At 49.1% G+C, this 26,690-nt stretch overlaps 2 protein-coding genes and 1 non-coding gene across 8 annotated transcripts in view; all 3 read left to right on the top strand.

The window, feature by feature from the left end:
- Nucleotides 1-18,319, top strand: part of CDK9 (cyclin dependent kinase 9) — an 84,377-nt gene extending 66,058 nt beyond the window's left edge. The window contains exons 1-7 of one of the 5 annotated variants that reach the window (XM_053282343.1): nucleotides 5,932-6,052; nucleotides 11,582-11,663; nucleotides 13,077-13,167; nucleotides 14,094-14,260; nucleotides 14,513-14,684; nucleotides 16,423-16,571; nucleotides 17,049-18,319. In XM_053282343.1, the coding sequence (XP_053138318.1) occupies nucleotides 5,964-6,052; nucleotides 11,582-11,663; nucleotides 13,077-13,167; nucleotides 14,094-14,260; nucleotides 14,513-14,684; nucleotides 16,423-16,571; nucleotides 17,049-17,414 (1,116 nt within the window). In that variant the 5' untranslated portion in view covers nucleotides 5,932-5,963 and the 3' untranslated portion in view covers nucleotides 17,415-18,319. Of the gene's footprint in view, nucleotides 1-5,931; nucleotides 6,053-7,277; nucleotides 7,407-7,614; nucleotides 7,927-11,581; nucleotides 11,664-13,076; nucleotides 13,168-14,093; nucleotides 14,261-14,512; nucleotides 14,685-16,422; nucleotides 16,572-17,048 lie in introns of those variants that run through there. The other 4 variants (XM_053282344.1, XM_053282342.1, XM_053282345.1 and 1 more) reach the window with 4 other exon arrangements.
- Nucleotides 4,539-4,608, top strand: TRNAA-GGC (transfer RNA alanine (anticodon GGC)). The gene has a single exon. It is a non-coding gene; the product is annotated as a tRNA-Ala (tRNA).
- A 2,233-nt stretch (nucleotides 18,320-20,552) lies between the features above and the next one.
- FPGS (folylpolyglutamate synthase) overlaps nucleotides 20,553-26,690 on the top strand; it is a 28,171-nt gene continuing 22,033 nt past the window's right edge. The window contains exon 1 of one of the 2 annotated variants that reach the window (XM_053282173.1): nucleotides 20,553-21,107. In XM_053282173.1, coding sequence (XP_053138148.1) covers nucleotides 20,760-21,107 — 348 coding nt within the window. In that variant the 5' untranslated portion in view covers nucleotides 20,553-20,759. The remainder of the gene's footprint in view (nucleotides 21,108-26,690) is intronic. The other variant, XM_053282172.1, reaches the window with a different exon arrangement.

Here is a 26,690-nt window from a genome sequence, read left to right as displayed (position 1 = left end):
AATGCAGCACACTTGTCTAGTCCAAACTCCATTGCTATATCGCTACTGAATATACGGACAGTGTTTAGCAGTGATTCGATTTCTGACTGGGACTTTCCATACAACTTCAGATCGTCCATGTACAGCAGATGGTTGATTTTACTTGATGTTTTAGATGTTTGGTATCCGAGGCCTGTTTTGTTGAGTATTTGTGAAAGTGGGGTCATGGCGATTACAAACAACAGAGGGGATAGTGAGTCCCCTTGGAAAATGCCTCTTCTAATGCTAACCTGTCCAAGTGCCTCGCCATTGATTGTTAACTGTGTACTCCACATGCTGATTGCTTTTTTAATAAATATCTGAATGTTTTTGCTGACACCAGTTGTTTGTAAATATTTTAGTATCCATGTGTGAGGCAATGAATCGAAGGCTTTCTTGTAGTCAATCCATGCAACACTTAGATTTGTTTTTCTTCTCTTGCAGTTTTCTAAAATCATTTTGTCAATCAGCAGCTGGTCTTTTGTGCCTCTGGTGTTCGGGCAATTTCCTTTCTGTTCAACTGGAAGCTGTTTGTTAGTTAATAAGTGTTGCATCACTTCATCTGCTATTATTCCAGTTAATAATTTGAACATGGTTGGCAGGCAGGTTATCGGTCTATAATTACTTGGAACTGCACCTTTTGCTGGGTCTTTCATGATGAGATGAGTTTTCCCAGTTGTTAGCCGTTGTTCAATATCACCGCCTTTCATAATGTGATTGAGCTGTTTTGATAGTTTTTTATGAAGGCTTGTTAGGTGTTTAAACCAAAAGCCATGCAGTTCGTCGTCGCCTGGCGCAGTCCAATTTTTAATTTTCTTTGCTCTTTCACTTATTAATTCTGGTGTTATTATTAGATCTTGCATTTGTTGGTTACATTTTTGACCTCTTTCATCCAGCCTGCTTTTTTATTATAATCTATTGGATTGTCCCATAATTTTCCCCAGAATTGCACTGTTTCTTCTTTATTTGGTGTTTCTACGTTTCTTGCAGTTTCTCCTATGCTTTGGTAGAAACATCACTGATTCAACTGGAATTGGAGATTCTGCCTGTGTTGTGTAATTCTGGCTTCATATCTGCTAATCTTCTTTGACACTGCTGTTATTTGCTGCTTTATTATTTCCAGGACTTCTCTAATTCTCCTTGAATCTAGGTGGTATTTTTGGATCAGATACTGTTTGGTGTTTTCATTCTTCAGCTTCTTGTCTCATATCTTTCTGTTTACTAGCATCTGATCTAAGCCTGGAGATTTTATTTTCGAATCTAATCTTCCATTTAGGTGATGTACTGCTTTCTTTTTTTACAGGTCCACTGATCTTATATCCGAGCTCTTGTGTTGTTATTGTTGCTGCACTGTACATTAGTTGGTTTGTTTCTTGCAAATTCTTGGTTGTTATTTATGCAAGTGCAGCATTTACATCTTTTAATGCCTGAGCAAGTTGTTTTTTGGCAACTGTCTTTAGAGCTGGAAGTTGAACCCTGGTGGTTGTTTGGTTGATGTGCTCAGTTATTTTTTGCTTTAGTTCTTGTTGCTTTTCTGTTAAACGGCATTTGGGTTTTTGAGGTGAAGGCAAAGGGGAGGTTGCCTGGTTTTGATTTTGAAACAGTTCAGCAACAGTGGCATCCTCGATTTCCAACACCTCCTCCACCTGCGCCTGAGCAACTGCTTCAGTTGGTGGTAATTCTTCTTCCATATCTTGAGCCTGTGTTGCTCTTTGCAGTTCTTCCAGCTCAACTCCTGTGAATACTTTATTTCTTATTATGTATCTTCACTGGTCTGCTAGCCTTTGTTCTGTTATTTCTGTATCTGGATGCTTCTCTTTCCAAATTTGGTACATTCTTTTTAAATAGCCTCTTCTAGTTGGACTAGACTTGTAATAGGAGATCATTATTTCCTTGTTGGCATTTTTCGTATATTTTTTTCGGTTAAGCGACGTTTCTTCCAGTAACTTTGCAGTCTCCAGCCCTGGTTGCTCAACTGAAGATTCTGAGTCCTGTTGCCCACTTGCCACGAGATGTCCAGGAACTATAGCGCCTGGCGCGGTACTTGTTGACTTGGGCGACGACCGATCCGGTGTAGATTTATTAAAGTTACTGTACGTCTCACCATATTGTTGATGGGAGAGGCACTCTTCGTCTGGCTCCTCTGGTGAGACCTGTCCAGTATGGTTGGACCTCTGGCATAGCTCTCACCTTCCTCAGAGCACACAAGCCCCACAACCACGCCAAGGTAGTGCCTCACTGGGGGGAATTATTATTATTAAATGACTTCCCCTAGCTCTCCATGGTCAGTCACTAAATTCCCCTTTCCCTTCCCTTGCTCCAGAACATCTCTCATAGGAAAGGGGAACTATCAGGCAAGAGGAAGCGCCAAGACTGAGAACTCCACCAAAAAAATTTCTTTCCCCCAAAATAGCATCGTTGTGTGGCAAGTTTTTCCGCACTCTCAGCTGCTTGGGATCAGGGTTCCCCTTGCGAGAGTGAACTGCATGCCGCTGGAACTCCTAAATTGAAGGATTGAGACCTTGCCACGGGGACGTGTGTGTGTTTACCTGCCGAATGGGGGAAGAGGCACCTTTTAAAAGTGGGGATTCTCTTACATTTAGCAGATGGAGAGCAACTGACCCTAGTCAGCCCAGCACAACAGCCCTCCAGAGGCTGTTGTTGCGGGTGTTTCTTTTGAAATGGTGAGCCATTTTAGGACAGGGAACCACTTCCTTATAGCTTTGCGATGTTTGAGAAAACGTCTTCATTGAAAAGCAGTATATCAGTGTGTTTTATGATGATGATGATGATGATGATGAAAAATAAACAAATAAGAGGACCCTAGGAAGCTGCCTTATACTGAGTCAGACTGTTGTTCCGTCTAGCTCAGGATTGTCAACACTGACAGGCAGAGGCTGTCCAAGGCTTCACACAGGGGATCTCTCCCAGCCCTACACGGAGATGCCAAGAATTGAACTCGGGACCTTCTGCTTGCAAAGCAGATGCTCTGCCACTGAGCTATGGCCCCTTCCCAAGCACATGACCATGTTTTATGCAGAGTCAGACGCTTGGTCCATCTAGCTCAGTATTGTCTATAAATTAATAATAGTAATAATTAATAATTATTTAAATTATTTATTTTTTAATTTAACCTATTTTTATCCCGCCCAAAACGTACGTCTCTGGGCGGTTTACAACAATGAATAATTAATATCTAAAATAAATATGGTATCGTCCAGAGTTCAGGCTTACTACTTTTCTCTTGCATGGATGAACAGACAACTGAGGTTCTAATGAACAAAGAAGCCACTTAAAACAAAACAAAACCCAGTTACATGGCAATCTCAAAGTGGCTTCTTCTGCGTACCAGCCTGGGTCACGCAATGCGTGCTTCTCTGCTGATTGAGCCAATTATGTATGAAATTTAATTTGTGATCAAATCAATAGGCAGAGCCGACTTTTAATATGTGCTGCGACAGAGGTCACGGTGGCATGCAGAAAGCCGCCTTGTGACAATCGAACCACAAAAGAGCAATTTGGCCCTGTAGATCTTCAGCGTCACCTCCCGATCCCCGTAGTGTTGATTTGAGCCTGCAAGCAAGCAAATGCTTTTTCCAGAGCAGCCCCATCCCCCAAGGGGAAGATCTTACAGTGCTCACACATATAGTCCCCCATCCAAATGCAAACCAGGGTGGACTCTGCTTAGCAAAGGGGACCGTTCATGCTTGCAGCTCTCTTCTCAGATCACTTGGACTGGCTGAGCATTTTTGTTATCTGGGAGAAGGGTGAAATGGCTGTTATGTTTTCCTTTATTGTGGTTTCATCGTTGCTTTTTATGGCATCAGAAACTGTATTTTGTTTTTTTTAAATCATAATGTTTCTGTTTTGTAGACCGTCCTGGTATCCTTTGGATGAAGGGCATTATAGACTGTTGCAAAATGAAATGAAATTGTCCCTCTTTCTAAGCAGGGTGTGCCCTGGTTTGCATTTAGATGGGAGACAACATGTGAGTGCCATAGAGGAGAGTTGGTCTTGAGGTACCAAGACCTGTCCCCTTAGAAGTGCGAGCACTGCAAGAGATTCCCCTCAAGGGATGGAGCCGCTTTGGGAAGAGCAGAAGGCTCCAAGTTCCTTCCCTGGATTCTCCAAGACAGGGCTGAGAAAGATTCCTGCCTGCAACCTTGGAGTAGCTGCTGCCAGTTTGTGAAGACAAAACTGAGTTAGATAGACCAATGGTCTGACTCAGTATATGGCAGCTTCCTATGTTCCTACGCTGTAAGATATTCCCCTTAGGGGAGGGGGCTGTAGTTCAGTGAAGGAGCATCTGCATTGTATGCAGAAGATCCCAGGTTCCCTCCCTGGCAGCATCTCCAGGTAGGGTTGGGAGACACTCCAGCCTGAAACTTTGGAGAGCCGCTGCCAGTCAGTGTAGACGACACTGAGCTTGATGGACCAAGGGTCTGACTCAGTAGACAACAGTTGCTTATGCTCCTTTAGCCTTCTGAAATTCTCCCTGCCTGCTTCAATATTAAGGATGGGGTCATAGCTCAGTGGTAGAGTATCTGCTTGGCATGCAGAAGGTCCCAGGTTCAACCCCTGGCAGCATCTCTCTCCAGGTGGGAAGGACTCCTGGCTGGAACCTTGGAGCACCGCTGCCAGTCCGTGCAGACAGTACTAAGCTAGATGGACCAAGGGTTTTGGCTCAACAACTTCCTCTGCCTGCAAACTGGAGGTTGCACCTTTCTGTCCACACCTGAACACACCCGATTCTGAAGCCCTGGGAAGTAACAGGCTGGAACCAGCGCGGAAACTCATTCAGCACCAGCAAGGAGCTTCTGCAGCAAAAAGCTGAATTCGGTGCAGTCAGATTGGGGGCAGGGGCGACCACAAACGCTGGCCCCAAAACCGCAAGAGGGAAGATGTAGAGAAGGCGGTGCAGAGCGCTGAGCGTCGCACAAGTGAGGTCTCGCTTCCCCTTCAGCCGGGCTGGGTGGGTGGCGCTTTGCGGAACAACAAGCACATATCCAGAGCAGCCTTTCTGCTCTGCGTGTGCTGCTGCGATGCAGCCCTCATGCCGCAGATCCGAGCCAGTGCTGAGCCTGGGGTGCATTTAGGAACATCGGAAGCGGCCGTCTACTGAGTCAGACCCTTGGTCCATCAAGCTCAGGATTGTCGACCCAGACTGGCAGCGGCTTCTCCAAGGTTTCAGGCAGGAATCTCTCTCAGCCCTATCTTGGAGATGCTGCCAGGGAGGGAACCTGGAACCTAGGTGCTCTTCCCAGAGTGGCTCCATCCCCTGAGGGGAATCTCTTCCAGTGCTCACACACATAGTTCTCCCATTCTAAAACAAACCAGGTCAGATCCTGCTTAGCAAAAGGGGACAAGTCATGCTTGCTACCACAAGACCAGCTCCCCTCCCTTCATAAAGTATGTATGTGAGTATTTGTGAGATGAAAGGAAACGAGTGGGCTCTGTGTATGGCCAAATGCATTGTGGTGTTTTCAAGCGATGTGAAACGTGCCTATGCAGATGAACATAGGAAGCTGCCGTCTACCGAGTCAGACCCTTGGTCCATCTAGCTCAGTATTGCCTACACTGACTGGCAGCAGCTCCTTCAAGGTTGCAGGCAGGAATCTCTCTCAGCGCTATCTGGAGATGCTGGAAAGGGAACTTGGAACCTCAGATGCTCTTCCTATCCCCCGAGGGGAATACTGTCCAGTGCTCACACATGCACTCTCCCATTCAAATGCAAACCAGGGCAGACCCTGCTTAGCAAAGGGGGCAATTCGTGCTGCTACCGCAAGACCAGCTCTCCTCCCCTTCCTCCTCTTCCCAGCAAGCCTGAGTTGTCTTCCTGCTGGAAGAGGGCAGGAACCTCGGACTTCCTCTGGAGTTTCCAGGACAACCCGCGCCATTGTTACACACAGGCCCTCTGCTGAAAGAGGCGCTGGGGTGGAGAGGAAATGGCGGCAGATGGGACCTCAGCCAGGAAGGAAGCTGCTCAAGCAGGCAAGCCGCAGGACACCAACGTGGCCCAGGGTCAAGGCGGCAGGTGAGTTGCGCCCCCAAGGGAAGGCCCAGCAAGACGACCCCTGGGCCTGTGTGTTCTAGGGAGAGGAATTCCACCTTGCACTGTGGAATATAGTTAAACCATGACATGCCATAAGAACGTAAGAACAGTCCTGGTGGATCGGGCCCAAGGCCTCTCTAGTCCAGCATCCCGTTTCACACAGTGGCCCACCAGATGCCACTGGGGAAGCCCACAGGTAAGAGATGGAGGCACGCCCTCTCTCCCGCTGTTGCTCCCCTGCAACTGGTATTGAGATATATTCTGCCTCTGAGGCTGGAGGTGTCCTATAGCCACCAGACTAGTAGCCATTGGTAGACCTCTCCTCCATACATTTGTCCAAGTCCCTTTTAAAGCTGTCCAAGATAGTGGCCATCACCACATCCCGTGGCAGGGAGTTCCATAGATTAATTCCTCCCCCACCCCCCTGCCTCCAGAAATGAATTAACGGGTTCAGCGAGGAAACTGGTCATGTGGTAGCAAATATGGATTGTCCCCTTTGCTAAGTAGGGTCCACCTTGGTTTGCATTTGAATGGGAGACTAGAAGTGTGAGCACTGTAAAATATTCTCTTTAGGAGATGGGGCCGCTCTGGGAAGAGTACCTGTTCCCTCCCTGGCAGCATCTCCAAGATAGGGCTGAGAGAGATTCCTGCCTGCAACCTCGGAGAAGCCGCTGCCAGTCTATTTATTTATTTACTTAAAACATTTATGCCCCATCCCTGCAGTACATTACTGAACAGGGCGGCCCACAACATTAATAAAATAGATACAATGTAAAAGAAGACGACTAATCAAGTTAAATTAGTTAAAAGACCGTTCTAGAGCCACATTTAAAATTACATTTAATTTCCCCCCACCCAAATTAAAAGTGATTAATAAAAAATCGAAAAACTGAGAACCATTGTAGACACTCCTGAGCCAGATGGACCAAGGGTCTGACTCAGTAAGACAACTTCCGATGTTCCTATCATGTTTTTCCCCCAGTTGCGTTTTGTTTATGCAAACCTTTAGATGAGACTCAAAAATAAACTTTTTTCGAGAATCTCCAGAGAAAAGCGATATGCGCTTTAGAGAGAGGCACGTTGCAAGCAAGAGCTGGAGGATCCTGTTCAGTAGGAATGCACAGAAGCCCCGTTCGAAGAACCTGAAGCGGTTTACTGGCCCACTTTTGAAAAGCGGTTGTCTGAACGGACGACCCGGAGAGCCGTTAGCTGCTGGGCTGGTCGCTGTTTCCGCCCAAAGACCGCTTTTTGTTCTGTGTGGCTTTCTCGGTTTTGTTCTGCCTCGTGGCGGGAAATTTAATCACAGTGAGTCATAAATCAGGACGGAGATGATGAGGTGAGGGTGATTCATTTTTTATCCCAGGAGATGGTTTTAACTTTTCATTCTACATGGCTTGGTTTTTACTCTCGTTTTCTGTCTGCTGTCTGTTTTCAGTCGTGTACACCGCCTGGAGACGCACGTGTCAGGCGGGATACAGAGAGCAGGGAGGGAGGGAGGAATCCATGACCACGCCCAGGCGCCCAAAAAAAGCCCGGGGGCCAGGCGCTCGGGGCTACGCATGCGCACTGCGCGCCACGCAGGAGGCAAGGCGGGGCACTGCATCTCCCAGGCTGCACCGCGGCGGCGCTGCCGGAAGCGGTTCAGCGGAAATGGAGCGGAAGGGCGGAAGCGTGTGCGGCGCCGCGCTCCCGCCGGACGGAGGGCGCCGCCAGCCGCAGCAGCCCGAGGAGAGCGGCGGGGGCGGCAGCGGCGGCGGGTCCGCCATGGCCAAGCAGTACGAGACGGTGGAGTGCCCCTATTGCGACGAGGTCTCCAAGTACGAGAAGCTGGCCAAGATCGGGCAGGGCACCTTCGGGTAAGGCCGGCAGGGCCTGCCCCGCTCCCACCCCACCAGTCCAGGCTGGGCTCCCTACGGCTCCCCCTCCGCCCCATAGGGATCACCGCCCTACCCCCCCCCCACTCCTGGCACCCCCACTCACTAGGGTCCCGGCTCGCTCTCCCCTTAGGCAGCCCCACTGCCTACTCCCCAGGCAGGCCCGGCCCGCTGCCCCATAGGCACCCCCAGGCTGAGGCCACCCGGGTTGCATTCTCGCGTTGCTACCCCCGTCTCCAGGCTGAGGCTGCCCCCGGATTGCTTCCCCACTTAGGGGCTCCCACCCATCTCCAGTTTGAGGCCCCCTGGGTTGACCTCTTCCTAAGGGGCCTCCACCCATTTCCAGGCTGAGGTCTCTGGCTTGCCCGCACCCATGGGGACTCCTGTCTCCAGTCTGAGACCCCCAGATTGCCTTCTCCCTTAGAGACCCCAGATTGCCTTCTCCCTTAGAGACCCCCACCTGTCTCCAAGCTGAGGCCCCCAGATCTTATCCCACATAGGAGCCCTGCCCCCTCTCGCGCTAGGGAGGCCTGCTTTCCCTCTTGCTTTGGGACCCCCACAGTCTCTTCCCCTGACACCCCCCCACACACATGCCTTCTAGCCCTTGATTCTGCTCCCCCCACAATACAAACACTGACCACTTTCCCACCCCACAACAACATGCCCTGTTGGTTGCTTGGAGCCCCTAAATAATGCCTCCACAGCTTCCCCTTCCCCATCGGATAGATGTTCCATTCATACTTGGCCTTGCGGCATCCAACCCCAAGCAGTGCACACAGTGTTTATAAAGACAGGAGTAATAAAACAGATGGGTCTGTGATACCTAGTGGATCCTTTCTGCACAAAGTGCACCCTCCTGAACTGAATTGCTTCCATTGCTTCCCCCCACCCCAAATAACACCCCCATTGAACTTCCTGTGTTCCCCAAGATCTCCCACGGGCTTCAGGACGGTTGTATTGCTTGCTTAATAACAGATCTCAGCCCTTTCCAGCTGTATGTTGTATTGAAAGGAGAACAGTTACAGGCCAGATAGGAAGTTTTGGCTGGCCCTAAATGGACGGGGCTCCCTAAGGGAGAGGGCAAGCCATCAGAGCACACCAGTTCTCAGCGTGGTGTCCTCTGATCTGAAAAGAGATACCTTAGTTGGCCCATGTGGGCATATTGCTCTCTGTTCCCTCTGTTCACCAAGAGTCAAGAAATGCCTTCTCGGCAAAGAGCAAGTTCAATCAAGGATACAAATGGAAGAATGTGCCGTGTTATCGGACAAAAAAAAGCAGCAGTACTGTTGCAGCCTTGTGGCCACATGTGTGAAAAGTTGTCAGAGCACACCAGATCTCTGCCTGGGGGTGCCTATCGGGGAGGGAGGCCGGGCCTGCCTGGGGAGAAGGCAGTTGGGCTGGCCTTAAATTGTTTCTCCCAAGCCTTGTGTACGCTAGACATACAGCACACATACAGATCTGTACCACTGTTCCCTCTAAGGCGTGCGCTCACAAGTTTTTGGATGTCCGCTCAGTTCAATTTAGATCCCGCTCAGGTTGAGTCAGGAAGGCCCCAGTCTGAATGCAGGTGCTCACACACTGCTTTGATACTGCTGCCCAGAACAAAACTCATTCCACACAGAGATGGAAAAAATTTTGAGGGACCACTGATCTGCACACGTGTACCTGTATTCATGCATGTTCAGTAAAACATCTTTCCGCCTGTGTTTGAAAGAGTGTATATTAAGAGGTCATTTTTAAAATGAATGAGTCTTCAGTCATTCAGACACAATCATGTATGTCTGTACAGACATCCGAGCGTGCGCACAGTGTGATGTCCAAATAAGGCTCTAGGAAATGTAGTATCTAATGCTTTTCGTATTGCTACATACCACTGGTTGGCTGAGGCCTCAATGTATCTATTTATATGTGCCTGAAACTCGCATCTCTGGGTGGTGTGCCCAGATTAAAACAAAAGTCAAGACATTAAAACCATAACGCATTCTGCAAGTCTAATTAAAAGCCTGGATGAATGAATGATTCTTAACAGTCCTTTTTATTTTTTATTCCTTTTACATTTATATCCCGCTCTTCCTCCATGCAGCCCAGAGGAGTGGTTAGAGCAGTGAACTTGGATTGGGGAGACACAGGTTCAAAAACATACGTGGTTATGTTTCTCCTCACAGCAATCCTGTGAGGTAGATTAGGCTGAGAGAGAAATGTCTGGTCCAGAGTCACCCAGTGAGTTTCATGGCTGAATGGGGATTGGAACTCCGGTCTCCTCGGTCTTAGTCCAGCACTCTAACCACTACACCGCACTGGCTTTTAAAAGCTGTCGGAGATGGGGAGGCTCTTATTTCAGCAGGGGGCACGCTCCAAAGCCTCGGGGTGGCAATGGAGAAGGCCTGTCCTTGAATTTCCCAGACGAGCTGGTGGCAATTGCCGACAGACCTCCGCAGATGGTCTCAATAGGCAGCAGGGTTCATAAGAGTACTCCCCAGGTGTGAGATATTACTATTAACTGTTCCTCCGAAGAGCGCAGAGTGATATATAAGGAGCTTCCCCCTGCCTGTTACCCTCTCAACAGCCCTACAAGTTAGGAGCCACGTAGACTGCGTGGAGATTCAAACTTGTGTCTCCCCAACCCTTAGAGTTCCTTGCTCTAACCACTGCACCATACTGGCTCTTACAGAGTGCCGTGCCCTGCTAACACACACCTTTTCCTTGAGTTCCTTCCTGCTCCCTCCTTGCCTCCTGAATTGCCCTCACCTCCCTTTCCCCATGACTCTCCCTGCTGTCAAATCCCCAACTCCGCTTACGAAGCTGCTGCCGACCGAGTCAGACCCCATGTTGTCTGCACTGGCTGCCAGCTGCCCTCCGGGGTTGCTGATGGAGACCTTTCCCGAGCCTGCTTGGAGAAGCCAGGGCCTGAACCTGGGGCCAGTGTTCTCCTCCCTAAGTTATGCTCTTTCCGAGAATATGATGCTGCCATATACTGAGTCAGACCCTTGGTCCACCCAGATCTGTGTTGTCTGCACTGACTGGCAGCAGCTTGTCAAGGTTTCAGGCAGGAGTCTTTCCCAGTCCTACCTGGAGATGCTGCCAGGGATTGAACCTGGGACCTGTAAATAACCACCTCGCCCATACACTGAACTGCTGCCTGCCTGCCATTTCATGCCTTGGCCCCTGAACTTACCACCAACAATCTTCTGCTGGTTTCCCAGCAACTGGGATTCCGAGACTGGGTCTTGAAACCTGAAGGTTCTATCTGGCCTTTATGCCCTTGGGCCCCCAGGTGGTGGACAACAAATCCCAACATCCCCTGCCACCATGGGAATGTGGCAGGGGACGATGGGATGTGTCGTCCAGTAACTGGGTGGGGAGGGTTTTAGATGAATTTTCTTGTAAACTGCCATGAATTCATTTATGAAGAATGGCGGCATATGTGTCTTTTAAATAAATATCAGATTAACGTCTTGCAGGGGGGACAAAGGTTGGGAATCCCTTCCTGAGTGGGTCAGGAGCAGGTTCCACGCCAGGCATATTGGTGCCGAGCTCACAAATTGGGCATGATGGGGATTGATTGTGACTGGGCCGTCCGTCCGTTCCTGCTGCCCTTTCCTTGGCCAATCTCACGTGGTTCCCCTCTTCTCCGCAGGGAGGTGTTCAAAGCGAAGCATCGTCAGACCGGCAAAAAAGTGGCCTTGAAGAAGGTGTTAATGGAGAATGAAAAGGAAGGGGTAGGTTTGCCCAGGGTTGTGTGCGCGGGGAAGGTTACACTTCCAAGGCTCTTGATGAGAAAGAGGGGGGGGGTTATGCTGTTTGGCTTAGAATGGGGAGGTGAAATTGAGTCCCCTTTGATTTGGAATTTCAGTTTAACAACCACAAATATTTATGTGCTGCTTTTCCCCAAACGTTTCCAAAGCGGCTCACATAGACAAACAAACAGATTCAAATCTGGTTTTAACTGGGTCTTGTTCATTTTCTTTTCATTCCTTTGACGTTGTATCTGTTTTTAACTGGGTCTTGTTTTTCGTGAACTTCTCTTAAGTTTCTTATTTGTTTCTCTGTTGTATCCATTTTTACCAATGTTGCGAGCCACCCCAAGCAGCAGTGTAAAGTAAATAAATATTTTAAATCGCTTAGTTTAATTGCTTTAATGTAAGAAGTGAGCTTTATTCGTCCTGCATCCTGTTGCCCTCTGTGGCAAATGCTTCTGGGAAGCCCACAAGCCGTGGCTGAAGGCGACAGGCCCTTCCCTGTTGTGTGTTCCCCAGCAGCTAGTATTCAGTGGTGTACTGCTTTTGAACATGGAGGCTCTATTTAGTTGTCATGGCTGGCTGCAACTGGCAAAGCAGAACCACGTATGGAGCTCTTCGTAGGGGACAAGGCTGTGCTGGGTAGAGCAGAAGGTGCCAAGTTCCCTCCCTGGCAGCATCTCCAAGATAGGGCTAAGAGAGACTCCTGCCTGCAACCTGGGAGAAGCTGCTGCCAGTCTGTGTAGACCATACTGAGATAGATAGACCAATGGTCTGACTCAATAGAAGGCAGCTTCTTATGATCCTAAGTGGAGATATCAGGGATTTGGGAGGAGGAGAGCTGGTCTTCTGGTGATTGATTGATTAAGTGCTGTCAAGTTGGTGCTGACTCTTAGTGTCCACGTAGATAGATTCCCTCCAGGATGATCTGTCTTAAACTTGGCCTTTAAGGTCTCTCATTGGTGCATTCATTACTGTCTTGTGGTGGCAAGCATGAATCTTCCCCTTTGCTAAGCAAGCTCTATCCTGGCTTGCATTTGAATAGGAGACTACCTGTGTGAGCACTGGAAGATATTCCCCTGAAGGGATGGGGCCGCTCTGGGAAGAGCATCTGCATGCAGAAGGTCCCAAGTCCCCTCCCTGGTGGATAGGGCTGGGAGAGACATCTGCCTGCAACCTTGGGGAAGTGGCTGCCTGTCTGTGTAGACAATATTGAGCTAGATGGACCAAGGTTCTGACTCGGTAGAAGGCAGCTGCCTGTGTTCCTATTTGAACCCTTCACCTTCTACCTGTAAAGCTTGTATCCCTCCACTGATCACTCCACCTCTGCAGCGTAGTCATAAATTGGCAACGTTAATAATCCTCATTAAATTTGCCCTCCCTTTTTTTTCTTAGTTTCCTATCACAGCCCTGAGGGAGATCAAAATTCTCCAGCTGCTCAAGCATGAAAACGTGGTGAACCTCATTGAAATCTGTAGGACCAAAGGTAATGCCCGCTGCGACTTGGGAGGAGAGCTGGTCTTGCGGCAGTGAGCGTGAATGGCCCCCTTGGTTAAGCAGAGTCCACCTTGGTTTGCATTTGGGTGGGTGCTGTAAGATATTCCCCTCCGGGGATGGGGCCGCAGCTCAGTGGAAATGCTGATGCCCCCCTTGCTAAATAAAGATGCCTCTTCGGCTCAGTTCACAGGGGGCTTACTTGTTCAGTTGGTTCTTTGCCTGGTGAAGTCCTTTCTGTTCAGGTGTCTAACATTGATTTTTAAAAAAAAGACTTAAAAAACATTTTGTGTTATGCAATTTTTTAAATTTTGTGTTGTGCTTCGTTGAGTTTTATGTGTGCTTATTGGATGTTTTTTTAATGTTGTGGTGTTGTGAGCCGCTCAGAGAACAACTTGATATGGGGGCGGCTAATACATCAAGTTTATTTATGTACATCTATCTATATATTTAATGCTCTAAGGCAGGGTTTCTTAACCTTGGGCCCCCAGATGTTGTGGGGCTACAGCTCCCAGAATCCCCAGCCACAAAGGCCATGTCTGGGGATTCTGGGAGTTGTAGTCCAACAACATCTGGGGGCCCAAGGTTAAGAAACCCTGCTCTAAGGCATACCCGTGGCTAATCCCATGTGTGGCAGCTCTCGCGAGAGTTTGCGTGCAGCTGCCATATAGCTGTGGTTGGCTGCCTTTAATGCCCTTCTTATGACCCACCTGTTTTGCCAATAACAATAATTGTTGTTATATAATAATTAATTGTTATTGGTTTTGTTGTTCACCGCCTAGAGTCTTTGGAGGAGGCGGTACATAAGCAAATTTAAATAAGCAAATAAATAAATAAAAGTTATTACCACCATGACCCACCTTGATCCTTGGAGAGGGCCACAGATGGAGCTGATGCCTGCCGCTCTGGTTTCCGCAGCCTCTCCCTACAACCGCTGCAAGGGCAGCATCTACCTGGTGTTTGATTTCTGCGAGCACGACCTGGCCGGCCTCCTGAGCAACGCCCACGTGAAGTTCACGCTCTCGGAGATCAAGAAAGTGATGCAGATGCTCTTGAACGGCCTCTACTACATTCACAGGAATAAGGTTGGTAGGTCTTCCCCTCTCGGGCGCCCGGCACACGTGGAAATGGGAAATGGTGGCACAGCGGGGAAATGCTGGGCTAACAAGCAGAAGGTTGCCGGTTCGAATCAGGAGGCCATGGCAAACTCCTCCTGTATTCTACCAAAAGCAAAACCAGAAGGTTCTGTGGGCGCCAGGAGTCGGGATTGACTCGACAGCACACTTGACCTTACTTCCCCGTGTCGCTTTTCTAACTTGCCCGGCTTCCTCCTCTAGATCCTGCACCGGGACATGAAAGCCGCAAACGTGCTTATCACCCGGGATGGGGTTCTGAAACTGGCCGATTTTGGGTTGGCACGAGCCTTCAGCCTGGCCAAGAACAGCCAGCCCAACCGCTACACCAACCGGGTGGTGACTCTGTGGTATCGGCCTCCGGAGCTGCTTCTGGGTAAGTGAAAGTTGGCCGAAGAAAATGGGGGGTGACCTTTTCCCTTGCTTTTTCAGAGCACTAGAACCTGGGGTCATCTATTCAAGCGGACTGGCAAGTGATTCAGGACAAGTGAAAATAAGCCCTTCTTCATAAAGCACATAACCGCCTTGGGATTGTTTTGATGAAAGGCAGTATACAAATATAACAATAAAAATAAATAAATAGTGTATGGAACTCACTGCCTCATGATTATTTATTTAGTATATTTGTATACTACTCCAAACTCACTTCCCTGGTTGGTTTACAACAAATATAAATTGAAAAAGGAATTAAAGCATTAAAACAATTACAAAAATTAAAATTAAAGAGCCTCTTAAACTGGGGTCCAGGGGTTCTCAAATTTGGGTCCCCAGAAGGACTACATCATACCCAGCCACAATTGAGGCTGGAGATGATGGAAGTTGTAGTCCAACCAACCTCTGGATTTTACAAATTCATTCAGGCTTTCTAACAGGGATTCCCAGATGTTATTGACTACAACTCCCATAATCCCCAAGCAAAAGCCATTGCATTGCAGCTGGGGATTCTGGGAGTTGTAGTAAACAACATCTGGGAATCCCTGTTAGAGGGAACACTGCTTTCTACCAGTGGCCACTAGTCACAATGGCTCCATGCTGATTTCAGGTTCAGAATCAGTCTCCCTCTGAAATGACTTGCTGTGGGGTTGGGGCAACCCTGTGGGGGGCACTGTTGCTTTCACGCCCCATTCATTCATTCATTCATTCGATTTCTATACCACCCCTCCAAAAAATGGCTCAGGGCAGTTTACATGGAGACATAACAAATAAATAAGATGGATCCCTGTCCCCAAAGGGCTCGCAGTCTAAAAAGAAACATAAGATAGACCAGCAACAGTCACTGGAGGTCCTGTGCTGGGGGTGGATCGGGCCAGTTACTCTCCCCCTGCTCAGTCAAGAGAATCACCACGTTAAAAGGTGCCTCTTTGCCAAGTTTGTCACTTTCCTGGGAGCATCTGATTGGCTGCTGTTGGAAACAGGATGCTAACCTGGATGGAGTTTTAGGGTTGCTGCCCACGTTCAGCATGGAGGGACACGGTGCACAAGCAGAACACACCCAGGTCGCTGCTCCGAAGGACCTGCAGTCTAAATATAGGAACTTGGGAAGCTGCCATATACCGAGTCAGACTGTTGGTCCATCTAGCTCAGCATTGCCTACCCAGACTGGCAGTGGCTTCTCCAGGGTTGCAGGCAGGAATCTTAACCCTGTCTTGGAGATGCTGCCAGGGAGGGAACTTGGAACCTTCTGCTCTTCCCAGAGAGGTTCCATCCCTTAAGAGGAATCTCTTCCAGTGCTCACACTCCTAGTCTCCCATTTATATGCAACCAAGGCAGACCCTGCTTAGCAAAGGGGACAAGTCATGCTTGCTACCACAAGACCAGCTCTCTCCTCTTTGATAATGGGGTAATCGGGATGTTTTTGTGTCCACATATTTAGACTTCAGTCTGGTTTTTACTGAAGTGGTCAACCTGCACTTGAGGTGATTTCCCCTCCTTAATTTGCGGGGGGGGGGGGGGGAGTCTTCCAGAAAACCAGCATGTGAAGGAGAAGGCTAGATTGAAGCACCACTCATCAGTCTTCTCCGGGCCCCGTTCACTCATGTGGGCAGGCCTTAAGAATGGTGGCGGACACCCCCGTCTGCCCTCCAAGGGGTTAATGAGGTTTTAATTGTCTTCAGGAGAACGAGACTACGGACCACCCATTGATCTCTGGGGCGCAGGCTGCATCATGGCCGAAATGTGGACACGCAGCCCCATCATGCAGGGTAACACAGAACAGCACCAGCTCACGCTCATCAGCCAGCTCTGTGGGTCCATCACCCCTGAGGTAGGTTCTCCTACTGTATGTAAACAGAGGGGTTATTTCTGACTCACTGGATGATTCCTCTTCTCGAGCCACTGGCACAGGGCTGATTTAATCAGATTGTAAGCTTTTTTGTTTTGTTTTTTAAACTGTAGGTTTAAATGTTTATTCTTCCATTTCATTTGCTTATCACCCTTGATGATCACGTGGAGCGTAAATAAATAAAATTCTCCAGGCCTTGGGGATATTTTGAGATTTTGTGCTATATCGCTTTCAAATATATTATAGCGGTTTTTTCATAGCTGGCTTTTTAAAATGCTATGGTTTGCTCTCGTTTGTTTTTATCATTATTGTTTTGAGTGTATTAGCTGCCTTGGGCCTACGAGTCAATGCTTTTAAAAAGAGGTACATGACATTTAAGACCAGGCCTCACCATATCAATTTGCAACAGATTTTTCGTCTCCTTCCTCTGAACCTCATCTTCTTCTGGTCACTTTTTAGGTTTGGCCAAATGTGGACAAATACGAACTGTACCAGAAGCTGGATCTGCCCAAAGGCCAAAAGCGGAAAGTGAAGGACCGGCTAAAAGCCTACGTCAAAGATCAATATGCTCTGGATCTCATAGACAAGCTACTGGTCTTGGATCCCGCTCAGCGAATAGATAGCGATGATGCCCTGAATCACGATTTCTTCTGGTCGGACCCGATGCCCTCTGACCTCAAGAACATGCTCTCTACCCATAACCAATCCATGTTTGAGTACCTGGCTCCGCCCAGAAGGAGAGGCGGGCATGTGCCACAAGCGCCCAACATGCAGGGCCGGAATCCTGCTGCGACCAATCAGACGGAGTTTGACAGAGTGTTTTGATTCCTGTCGGCTTGGAAGCAGAAAGAGGTGACCCACGTTTCCTGGAGGGCTCTGAGATTTCCTGTGTCTAGTGGAACAGCCTAATGGCTCTGTGTTCACATCTGAGAGACGCAGGACTAGATACAGTGACTGGAACCATATAAAGGCAGAGTTGTGTTAGATTATGCTGAACCTTGGGCAACAGCAGGAACTCCAATAATTATGGCTTTTCTGCTCATCTCACTTTCCAAAGTCCTGAAATCTCGTTCGACTCTTTTACAGAGTGACATTTGCTGTTCAGCCCTCGACCATCTTTTCTATTGGTGCGTTTGGGAGACTTTGTGGTGACGGGGAGTCCATAAAGTCCCTTTGGCGCTCGGCATCATGACCCATGATACTTGCTTTCTGAGAATGGGTGGTGTACCCACTGCCTTTGCCAGTGAGTTCCATCCAGGTGTGACATGACTGGCAGGACTGACTGGCATATACCCAGGCCGTGGCGAACTCTCCGGATTTTCCTAAGGCAACAGCGGTGGACATGTGGCAGGCGTGAGAAAAATCCTAGGATCTCCTATTCCATCTTGCCTCTTTGCTGCTGTTCGCTTTGGTGGTTCTGGCTTCACCCAACAGACTCTGGAGGGAGAATTCTTTTGCTTGGCTGGTGGAATCTGCACTCCACACTATCATGCATTTTTTTGTAGGGCTGCAGCGAGTTCTCCAAGCAACGGCAAAGGCTCACTGGGTGTGACCTAGCCAAGTGTGGAAGGAAACATATCGTCCTTCCCCTCCACTTAGGCCAGGAAGTTCTGGGTGGGAGAATTATGAATACTGAACCTCATTATGTTCTCTATTATTATTAGTATTTTTAATAACTCAATGAAGAACAACTCAAGACTGTAATTAAAAGTCTTTGCTTTGATCGCTCATGGCGGTGTAAGAGCCTCTTGATTTCTTAAGTGTTGAGCTGACAGCAGCAGAGTCGTTAAGGGCCACGCTGAGGCCAAGAGGACCTGACTTGGGATTTCCCCTTCAGAGCTTGTTAGCTGGCTGTGGGCCAGTGTTGCACGTGCTCAGTGCAGTGTGCCTTACAGTGTGGTTGTAAGATCAAAACAGGAGGACCATGAATGCCACCCTGAACTCTGGAGGAACGACGGGGAGAATAAGAGTGTCTCTGAGCATATGAGCATCTTTCCTCCACAGCCAACATCCATTCATTTTTGGGAACATAAGAAGAGCCTTGCTGAATGAGGCCCAAGGCCTATGTAATCCAGCACTCTGTTTCCCACCGTGGCCCACCAAATGGGAAAGCCACACAGCCGGGAGGTGGTGTTGCCCCTTCTCCTAGCGTTGCTGTTTGGATGTAGGGCTGTGCATGAAATGCGGCTCAGATGCCAAATCGCAGTACATCCCCTGCCCCTTTATCGTGGAGGAGAGCAGGTCTATACCTGCTCGCCGCCATTTCCTGAATGTTCCCCCTAGCTATCTTGATGTGCCAGTGATGATCTCCCCCAGCTGCCCCCGTGTGATGCCAGCGCACACATGGCCTCCACGCATGCGTCAACTGTGCTGTCCACACAGACAGCCGCCATGCATACATGGCAGCAGCTGGGGGAGAGTGCTGCTGGCATGCCAAGATAGCTGGGGGAGCACCACAATTAAGGAAGTGGTGGCGAGTGGCGGCAAAGTAGGTATGGACTTGCTCTCCTCCGAGTCAAAGGGGCAAAGCATGTGCTGCGTTTCGGTGTCCGAATCGCGTCTCTGTGTCCGAATCGCGTCTCGTGCACATCCCTGTTTGGAGGCATCCTGCCTCTGAACATGGAGGTAGCCTATAGCCATGAGGACTAGCAGCCATTGCTAGACCTGTCCTCCATGAATTTGTTTAAGCCTTGCTTAAAGCCATCCAAGCCGGTGGCCGCCGCCACGTCCCGTGCCCAGAGAATTCCACAAGTTAATGATGCATTGTGTGAACAAGTACTTCCTTGTATTTCATGCCCACTACAGCGAGACCAGCTCTCCAGCCCAATTCCCTGAAATATGAGAATAAAACGGACCAATCTTACCGGGCTGTTGGGGACGTAGAGTACTCGAAAATGTTACGGAAAGACAAAGCAAATGTTTCACTGCCGAATGTGGCTTATGGATGGTTTCTGTGTCATAGGCTACCCAAACAAAACTGGGGGGAGAGGCAGAAGGAGGCGGATCTCTGTGTGCTCTCTCCAGTTGTTGTTTAACTAGTTTTGCGGGGCGATAGATAGCATTGTGGGCATTCTGCCACAGGCAGAGTAGGAATGCTCAGACCTTCAGCCTGGGGCTTGATAATGGAAAGGAGAGCGATCAAAGAAACATACAAGGTACAGTTTGTTTTCCTCTGGGGCAGCAGTCCGAACAATGTGAAATCTCTCGAGCAAAAGCAGAGAGTTAAGGTTGGGATTGATCTTGGCCCAACGTCTGGCAAGCATGGATGTGTGTGCACGGGGAAAAAAGGACATTGGCCTGTCGGCTTCAATAAGATGATACTAGGGAAGGGGACGGTTTTTCATTGAAGGGGATGTTGGTTTGGGTTAAGTGTCTGAAAAGACTTTTAAAGCAGTAAAAGAAACTCCAATGGAATGATTGACTTGGAGGTAGTTCCTGGGGAGCATTCCAGGCAAACACAGACTCATCTGTGTTTAGAAAGATGAGTATAGAAATCGAATTATTATTAATAATCATCATCATCATCATCCGTGGCTCCTGAGATTAGGACTAGAATGAATAGACCGCTAGCTCGGATGACTTTAAAAGGGGCTTAGACCACTTCATGGAGGGCAGGTCTCTGGTGACTACTTGTCTGAGGGCTATAGGCCACCTCCAGCCTCAGATGGAAGATGCCTCTGAATCCCAGTTGCAGGGGAGCCACAGCAGGAGAGAGGGCATGCCCTCACCTCTTGCCTGTGGGCTTCCCAGAGGCATCTGGTGGGCCACTCTGAAACGGTACTGGAAGAGATAGGCCTTGGGCCTGATCCAGCAGGGCTGTTCTTAAATTGGGACTTATGAGGCATTTCCTAAGTAATGCCTAAATTGACCAACCTTGCTCTAGTCCAGGACTGCACAACTTTTGCTGGATTACAAAGCCCATAATCCCTAGCCACAGCTACTAGTCAAAGGATGAGGAGAGCCGTAGCTTGGCAACAGCTGGAAGATCAAAACTGTGCAGATCGGGATTAGGCGAGCCAACCTGAGACCTCCCATCATCCACAGCCCGAGATACTGGTAATCCAGAGGCTCTTCAGATGTTGTAGGATTACCATGATCGCTAGCGGGGGGTCCTGGCTTCTCAGCGGAAGTTGAGGCCCTGTGCCGCTCTAGTTTTTGCAGCACGACTCTATGGCTGGCTCGCGCAGGGGCGTCTTTTCAGAGCGGGAAAAAAAGCGGTCTGCCCTCCGTAAAAATGGGCGCCCGGGCTTCTGGCGCCTGCGCAGTGCGGGAAGGGGGGCGTGTCCCGACAGCATGCCCGGCCGGCGGCCGCGTTGCGTCACTCTTCGAGGTCCCAGCTTGGCACGCGGGGAGGCGCTTGCCATGGGCTCGCGCCGGATCCCAGCGCTGCATCTCGCGCTCCTCCTGCGGCGCTTGCTCGAAGCGCCCGCGGCGGCTCCCACGCATGCGGCGGCTGGAGGCGGCGCGCGGCGCTGGTGGAGCGCCAAGCCCGCCCGCGCGCCCAGGATGGAGTACCAGGTAGGGGAGCCCCCAATCTGCGCACGGGTTGCTGGTGGTGCAAAAGTTGCATCATCCCAGAGAGGTAGTAGACACGTGGAGGGGGGAGAGCGGAGTGAGGGACGGAGGGAGCGCGCGGGCGGGATACTGTCTGTGTGTGTGTGTGTCTTTTTTGCTTCTGCTTTGTGCAGACCCTCAGCCCAGATTGGGGTGACCAGCAGCCCCTCATGAACAAGGACCTGCCTTATTTCAGCCCCCAAATTGTCAAAGAGGCACCTTTGACAATCACCAATGTGGTGATTCTCTTTATTGAGCAGGGGGAGAGCACCTGGCCCTATCTGTCCCCAGCACTGCATCCCTCCAGTGACTGTTGCTGGTGTCTCATCTTATGTTTCTTTTTAGATTGTGAGCCCTTTGGGGACAGGGGTCCATCTTATTTGTTTATTATTTCTCTGTGTAAACCGCCCTGAGCCATTTTTGGAAGGGCGGTATAGAAATCGAATAAATTAATGATTAATTAATTAATTTGCTTACGGGATGCCGTTTGTCCCTTGTCTTCAGCGAATGCGAAGCCCGTATGGCTCAGATCCAGCCAGTTATTTTCACTGCTAACAAAATAATTGAGCACCTTCTCTCCCCCCTAGCAGAGTTCTCTGTGGTTCTGGCTAGAGAGTGACCAACAGTCCCGTATTGGGGACATGATGAACAAAAACATTTAACAGTCCTCAATGATTGGCTAACTTGGCATTATCCAGGTACCGGGATCATGAAAATCGTGCAAGAGATGACTTCTAGATAGTGCTTGTGTGTGTGAAACCGATTTTTACGGACTAGCAAGGCTTCTCGTTCCCGAAAACCAAATCACATCACACCCACAGATTGACTGACCGTGGTTCTATCAATAAGCAGAGGAGCAGATATAACTTACACCACAGGGCTTTGTGAACACATCAGGCTGTGTACTGAGTTGGACCACTGATATGCGGCTCAGCTTTGACCGGCAGCAGCTTGTAAAGTATATATTTTTTATTTTTTACATGTTATATCCCGCTCTTCCTCCAAGGAGTCCAGAGTGGTGTACCACATACTTGAGTAGCTCCTCACAACAACCCTGTGAAGTAGGTTAGGCCGAGAGAGAGAAGTGACTGGCCCAGAGTCACCCAGCAAGTATTCTGGCTGAATGGGGATTTGAACACGGGTCTCCCCCGTTCTAGTCTGGCACTCTAACCACTACACCACACTGGCTCTTCAAGTATGGGTATGCACAAACTGCGGTCCGAGCACCTTTTGGAAGAGGGGACTGGGAACTTTAAGAAAGAGGAGAGCAGGTCCAGACCTGCCCTCGGTCGCCCCAAGTACCCCCACGTGGTTCCAGCATGCACATGCCAAGCAGGGTTGGCAAGTGCCCGATAAATAAGTGAGCGCTCCATTAAGTGGCTCCATTAAGAGGCACCGATTCAAAATGGCGGCTGTTGTTGAGCAGCTGGAGAGCGTAGTGCGTCTCCCGTGGCTGTTGCTGGTGTCTTTCTTTAGCCGGTGCCCCCTTTGGGGTGCAGGGAACCATCTTCAGGCCTATTCGTGGCAGGCCATTTGGGAATCGGCCCTGCTTCACTAGGCAGAGAGGCACCTTATAAAGTATTTCTGTTCAGAGCAACTGGCCCTGTCCAACCCCAGCACAACATCCCTCCAGTGGCTGTTCCTGGCGTCTCCCTTGTGTTTCTTTTCGGACTCGGAGCCCCTTTTGGACAGGGGACCGTTTTCTCACCCCCTTGATTATGTAACCCCCCTTTGAGAACTTTCTGGGTTGAAGCAGCTATTATTATTTGTTTTTTAAATCACTTTTTGTCCTCATATTTTTTTGTTGGATTCTTGCTTTTTAATGTAAATGTTTCTGGCGCAATCCTTGGTTAGCAAGCCAGAGGTTGCTGGTTCGAACCTCCGCCTATATGTTTCCCAGACTAGGAGGAACACCTATATCGGGCAGCAGCGATATAGGAAGATGCTGAAAGGTATCTTCTCATACTGCGCAGGAGGAGGCAATGGGCAACCCTTCCTGTATTCTATCAAAGAAAACCACAGCGCTCTGTGGGCGCCCGGAGTCGACACCGACTCGATAGCAAACACTCTAGGGAAGAAATGTCCCATTTACTTCCTCTGTTACCAAATTCCCGAGATTCTTTGCCTGAGAACTTGCATCACACAGTTGCACTGAAGCTACTGTAAGCCTGAATTCCTCCCAAGCGGGTGTGACTTTTATCTTAATTCCCTTTCAGTGGGGCAGGCCTGGTGCTGCATGGAAATTTAATGTGCATGTCTAATCCCATCAAAGTTGAGCAGGAAATGAGGCGACTCACATGGAACTGGAATGTATCACTGTAGCTCCATTGAGTTTTTAGCAGGATAAGACTCTTCTCCCCCCCACCACCGCCTCACCCATTTCTCCTTGGAGTTGTTTTGGGCTGGTTCAGAACTTGAGGAGGGTGTGTGTGTGTTCCCCTGCCTGTGCGACCATCCCAAGAATTCAGCTTGGATCAGAAACATATGGACATAGGAAGCTGCCATATACTGAGTCAGACCCTTGGTCCGTCTAGCTCAGTATTGTCTTCACAGACTGGCAGTGGCTTCGCCAAGGTTGCAGGCAGGAATCTCTCTCAGCCCTATCTTGGAGATGCTGACAGGGGGGGGAACTTGGAACCTAGATGCTCTTCCCAGAGCGGCTCCATCCCCTGAGGGGAATCTCTTACAGTGCTCGCATTTCTGGTCTCCCATTCATATGGAACCAGGGCGGACCCTGCTTAGCTAAGGGGACAAGTCATGCTTGCCACCACAAGACCAGCTCTCCTCCACAGAACTAAGATTGGTTGTGTCTTCTGAATCAGCTGATCTTGGTCTATTCTAACCAACTTTGCTAAAATAAACCTAGATCTGAAGTCCACTTCAAACCTTGAATTCAGAACCAGGTTTATTTTAGAGTGGCTGATGAGAATAAACCAGGGTCATTTGGTTTAGATAGTATGAGATAAGGGGAGACAGACAGACCTGGGAAAAATGATTTTTCTCCCCTTTTTTCTCTATAGTGGCTGTTTTTTCTTACTAGTTCCCTCCCATGCTTCTAAGGAGAATTAGCCACAGATTAGACAGATAAGGGGAGATAAATACAATTTTGAGGTCTCCCTTCCTTTTAACTTTTTTTATTTCACCCTTCCTCTAATCAGCTCAGGCACTTGCACGTGCCCTGCAAGTGCTTTAGTCTCACAACAGCCCTGTGAGGTAGGTTAAGCCAAGAGAGAATGAGCGTTCCACTGTTACCCGGTAAATTTTGAGGCTGAGTAGGAATTGGAGCTTCCGTGTCCCCACCTTTCAGCTGGGAGGGGAATTAATTTCTCAAGAGAGTCGCGAGAGTGACTTGACCGGACTGCGCACGTGAGTCCTTGTCGGAGGTGAGAGGTGAACCCATCTTTTCATTTGCTGGCTGTTTGTATTCTCTGTAGTTGGAAGCGAGAAGGACCAGGATGGAGCTGGAGGAGTCGTAGGGTTGGAAATGAATTGGCTTCTTAGCTGTGAGTCAAGCGGCCTGCTTGCTGCATGGGGGGGAAGAACAGGAGTTTCTCGTACAGGGTCAGGAATAACTTGATCCCCATCCTGTTCTGTGACCTTGGGCGTGCAGCACTGATACATCCCTCTGCCAGGAGATGCTCTTACAAGGCAATGCGAGAAGACTTCTTTTTATAGAAACTGCTACAAACCAGCTCATAGTAGAGCGGTGTAACCTATTTTAAGGTCCCCCCCCACCCTACATTCCTTCGGTATATATTGTAGAAGCGTCTTCCCTTGCTGGTGTTTGGAAAAGAGCATAGAGTGTTTCAGCTGGCCTGCCGAAGCTGCTGCTGCCCCACTGAGCTCAGCGTTGACTGCACTGACTGGCAGCAGCACTCCAGGTTTTCAGTTGTAGGTCTTTCCCAGTTCTACTTGTTGATGCCAGGGATTGAATCTGGGACCTTTTGCATGCCAAGCAGGTACTCTGCTATTGAGCTTTGGCCCCTCCCCAGCCTGCAGTTCAGATGTTTTGACTCTGTACTTTGGAGTTCAGGGGACCCGAGTTCAAGAGCTGATTGCATGCACACAAGGTCTTACTGATCAAACAGTAATTGCCACATTTAGTTTGGGTTTTTTAAAAGTCTTTCAGGGTGCCTGCTGTCATTTAATACAAAATACAGCCATGCTTACTAATGCAGAAATGGCCAGCCTGAGGCTCTCAGGCTGTTGTTGGACTATAGTGTCCATCATCCACAGTTGCAGTTTATGGGGATGATGGGAGTTGTAGTCTAACAACAGCCAAAAGCTTCAGGCTAGTCACATTTGTGCTAGCTTCAGGCTAGTCAAGCACCAGTTGATTTCTCCCCATATGTCTAATTTTTGTTTTAAAAGCACTACATCTAATTCTATTCTGGGTGTGTGTATGTGTAAGTAAACACAATCTGTTTTTCCAAATATTGTAAAACTGGAGGCTGGGAAAGCAGGGTTGTTGACGTCACGGGTGGCGCCTCATCTGTCCTGTGCACGGACCAGAACAGTTCAGCATGCTGTGTGTTATACAGTGCACACCTTTTGACGCACCAGTTGAACTCTGTGGGTTTGCCAGAAGACTCTGGTTCCGCAAAACACCTTTTATGAAACTTTTCTGGCCTGCTTTCCTAGAGGCAGTTTCAACCTGCCGTGGACAACCAGGCTGAATCACAGACCAGTTCCTAGCTTTGTGGGTTTGGCTTAGCAAAGCGGGCACAAGCATGAACTGATTGCTGAAAGCCCCCCGTTTGAATACTGGCTCAGCTCCTGTCAAACTACACTCGCTCAGCCCTCAGCTGTAGCTATAATGCTGTCCTGCTCTACAGGGGTGTTGTATGGTTTACTGAGGAAAAGCATGCAAAGAGATTCTGAGCCCTGAGGGAAATTGCCATTTAGTTGCTGAGTGGTATTTTGGACATTGGACTCCAGTCTTATCACATTTTGTGCTTTTATTGCCTCTCTTTCTCTCAGTTGTGAGACAATTGTAATATGTCCATATTTCCTTGCGGGGGGTGTGTACGGATATCACCTAGATAACACAGTAATATCCTTCTGGCAGAAGCCCAGTTCTTCCCTTTGGCTTGCTCTGGGATGGGCATAACCAACAGCAAGGCATTCTGGGAAGGTGCCCAACGCCTGTGGTTAAATCTGAGATTCCAGAGGGGCGAGACATTTATTCGGGCTGGGACTCTGTGTCCCCAAATGCAGAAAAAGCGTTCTGTTGCAAATATTTAGGAGGGAGCGTATCGGCCCCCTTCCCTCACGTGAGCTGTGCGGAGGCAAAATGGCCCGTGCGTCATAAGCCAGCCGAGGGTCATTCTCCGCTGGTTGAGTATTTGCTCAGTGTAGCAAGAGGAACGCCGGCCGTGTGTGGGAACCGTTATGTTTGGGAGTGCCGGGCAGGCAAATGCCTCTCTGGAGAGAAAAATGGATGGCCGACTTTAATTCTGGAGGAGAGTTCTAGCTGGAGCCGTTGCGATCTCACTCGGGCTGCAGTAAAGTCGGGACATGGAAAGGCGGAAATCCAACTGGGAAGGC

This window comes from Hemicordylus capensis, chromosome 17 (genome assembly GCF_027244095.1).
Source record: "Hemicordylus capensis ecotype Gifberg chromosome 17, rHemCap1.1.pri, whole genome shotgun sequence".
Classification (NCBI taxonomy): Eukaryota; Metazoa; Chordata; class Lepidosauria; order Squamata; family Cordylidae; genus Hemicordylus; species Hemicordylus capensis.
This window is presented reverse-complemented; position numbering and strand designations above follow the sequence as displayed.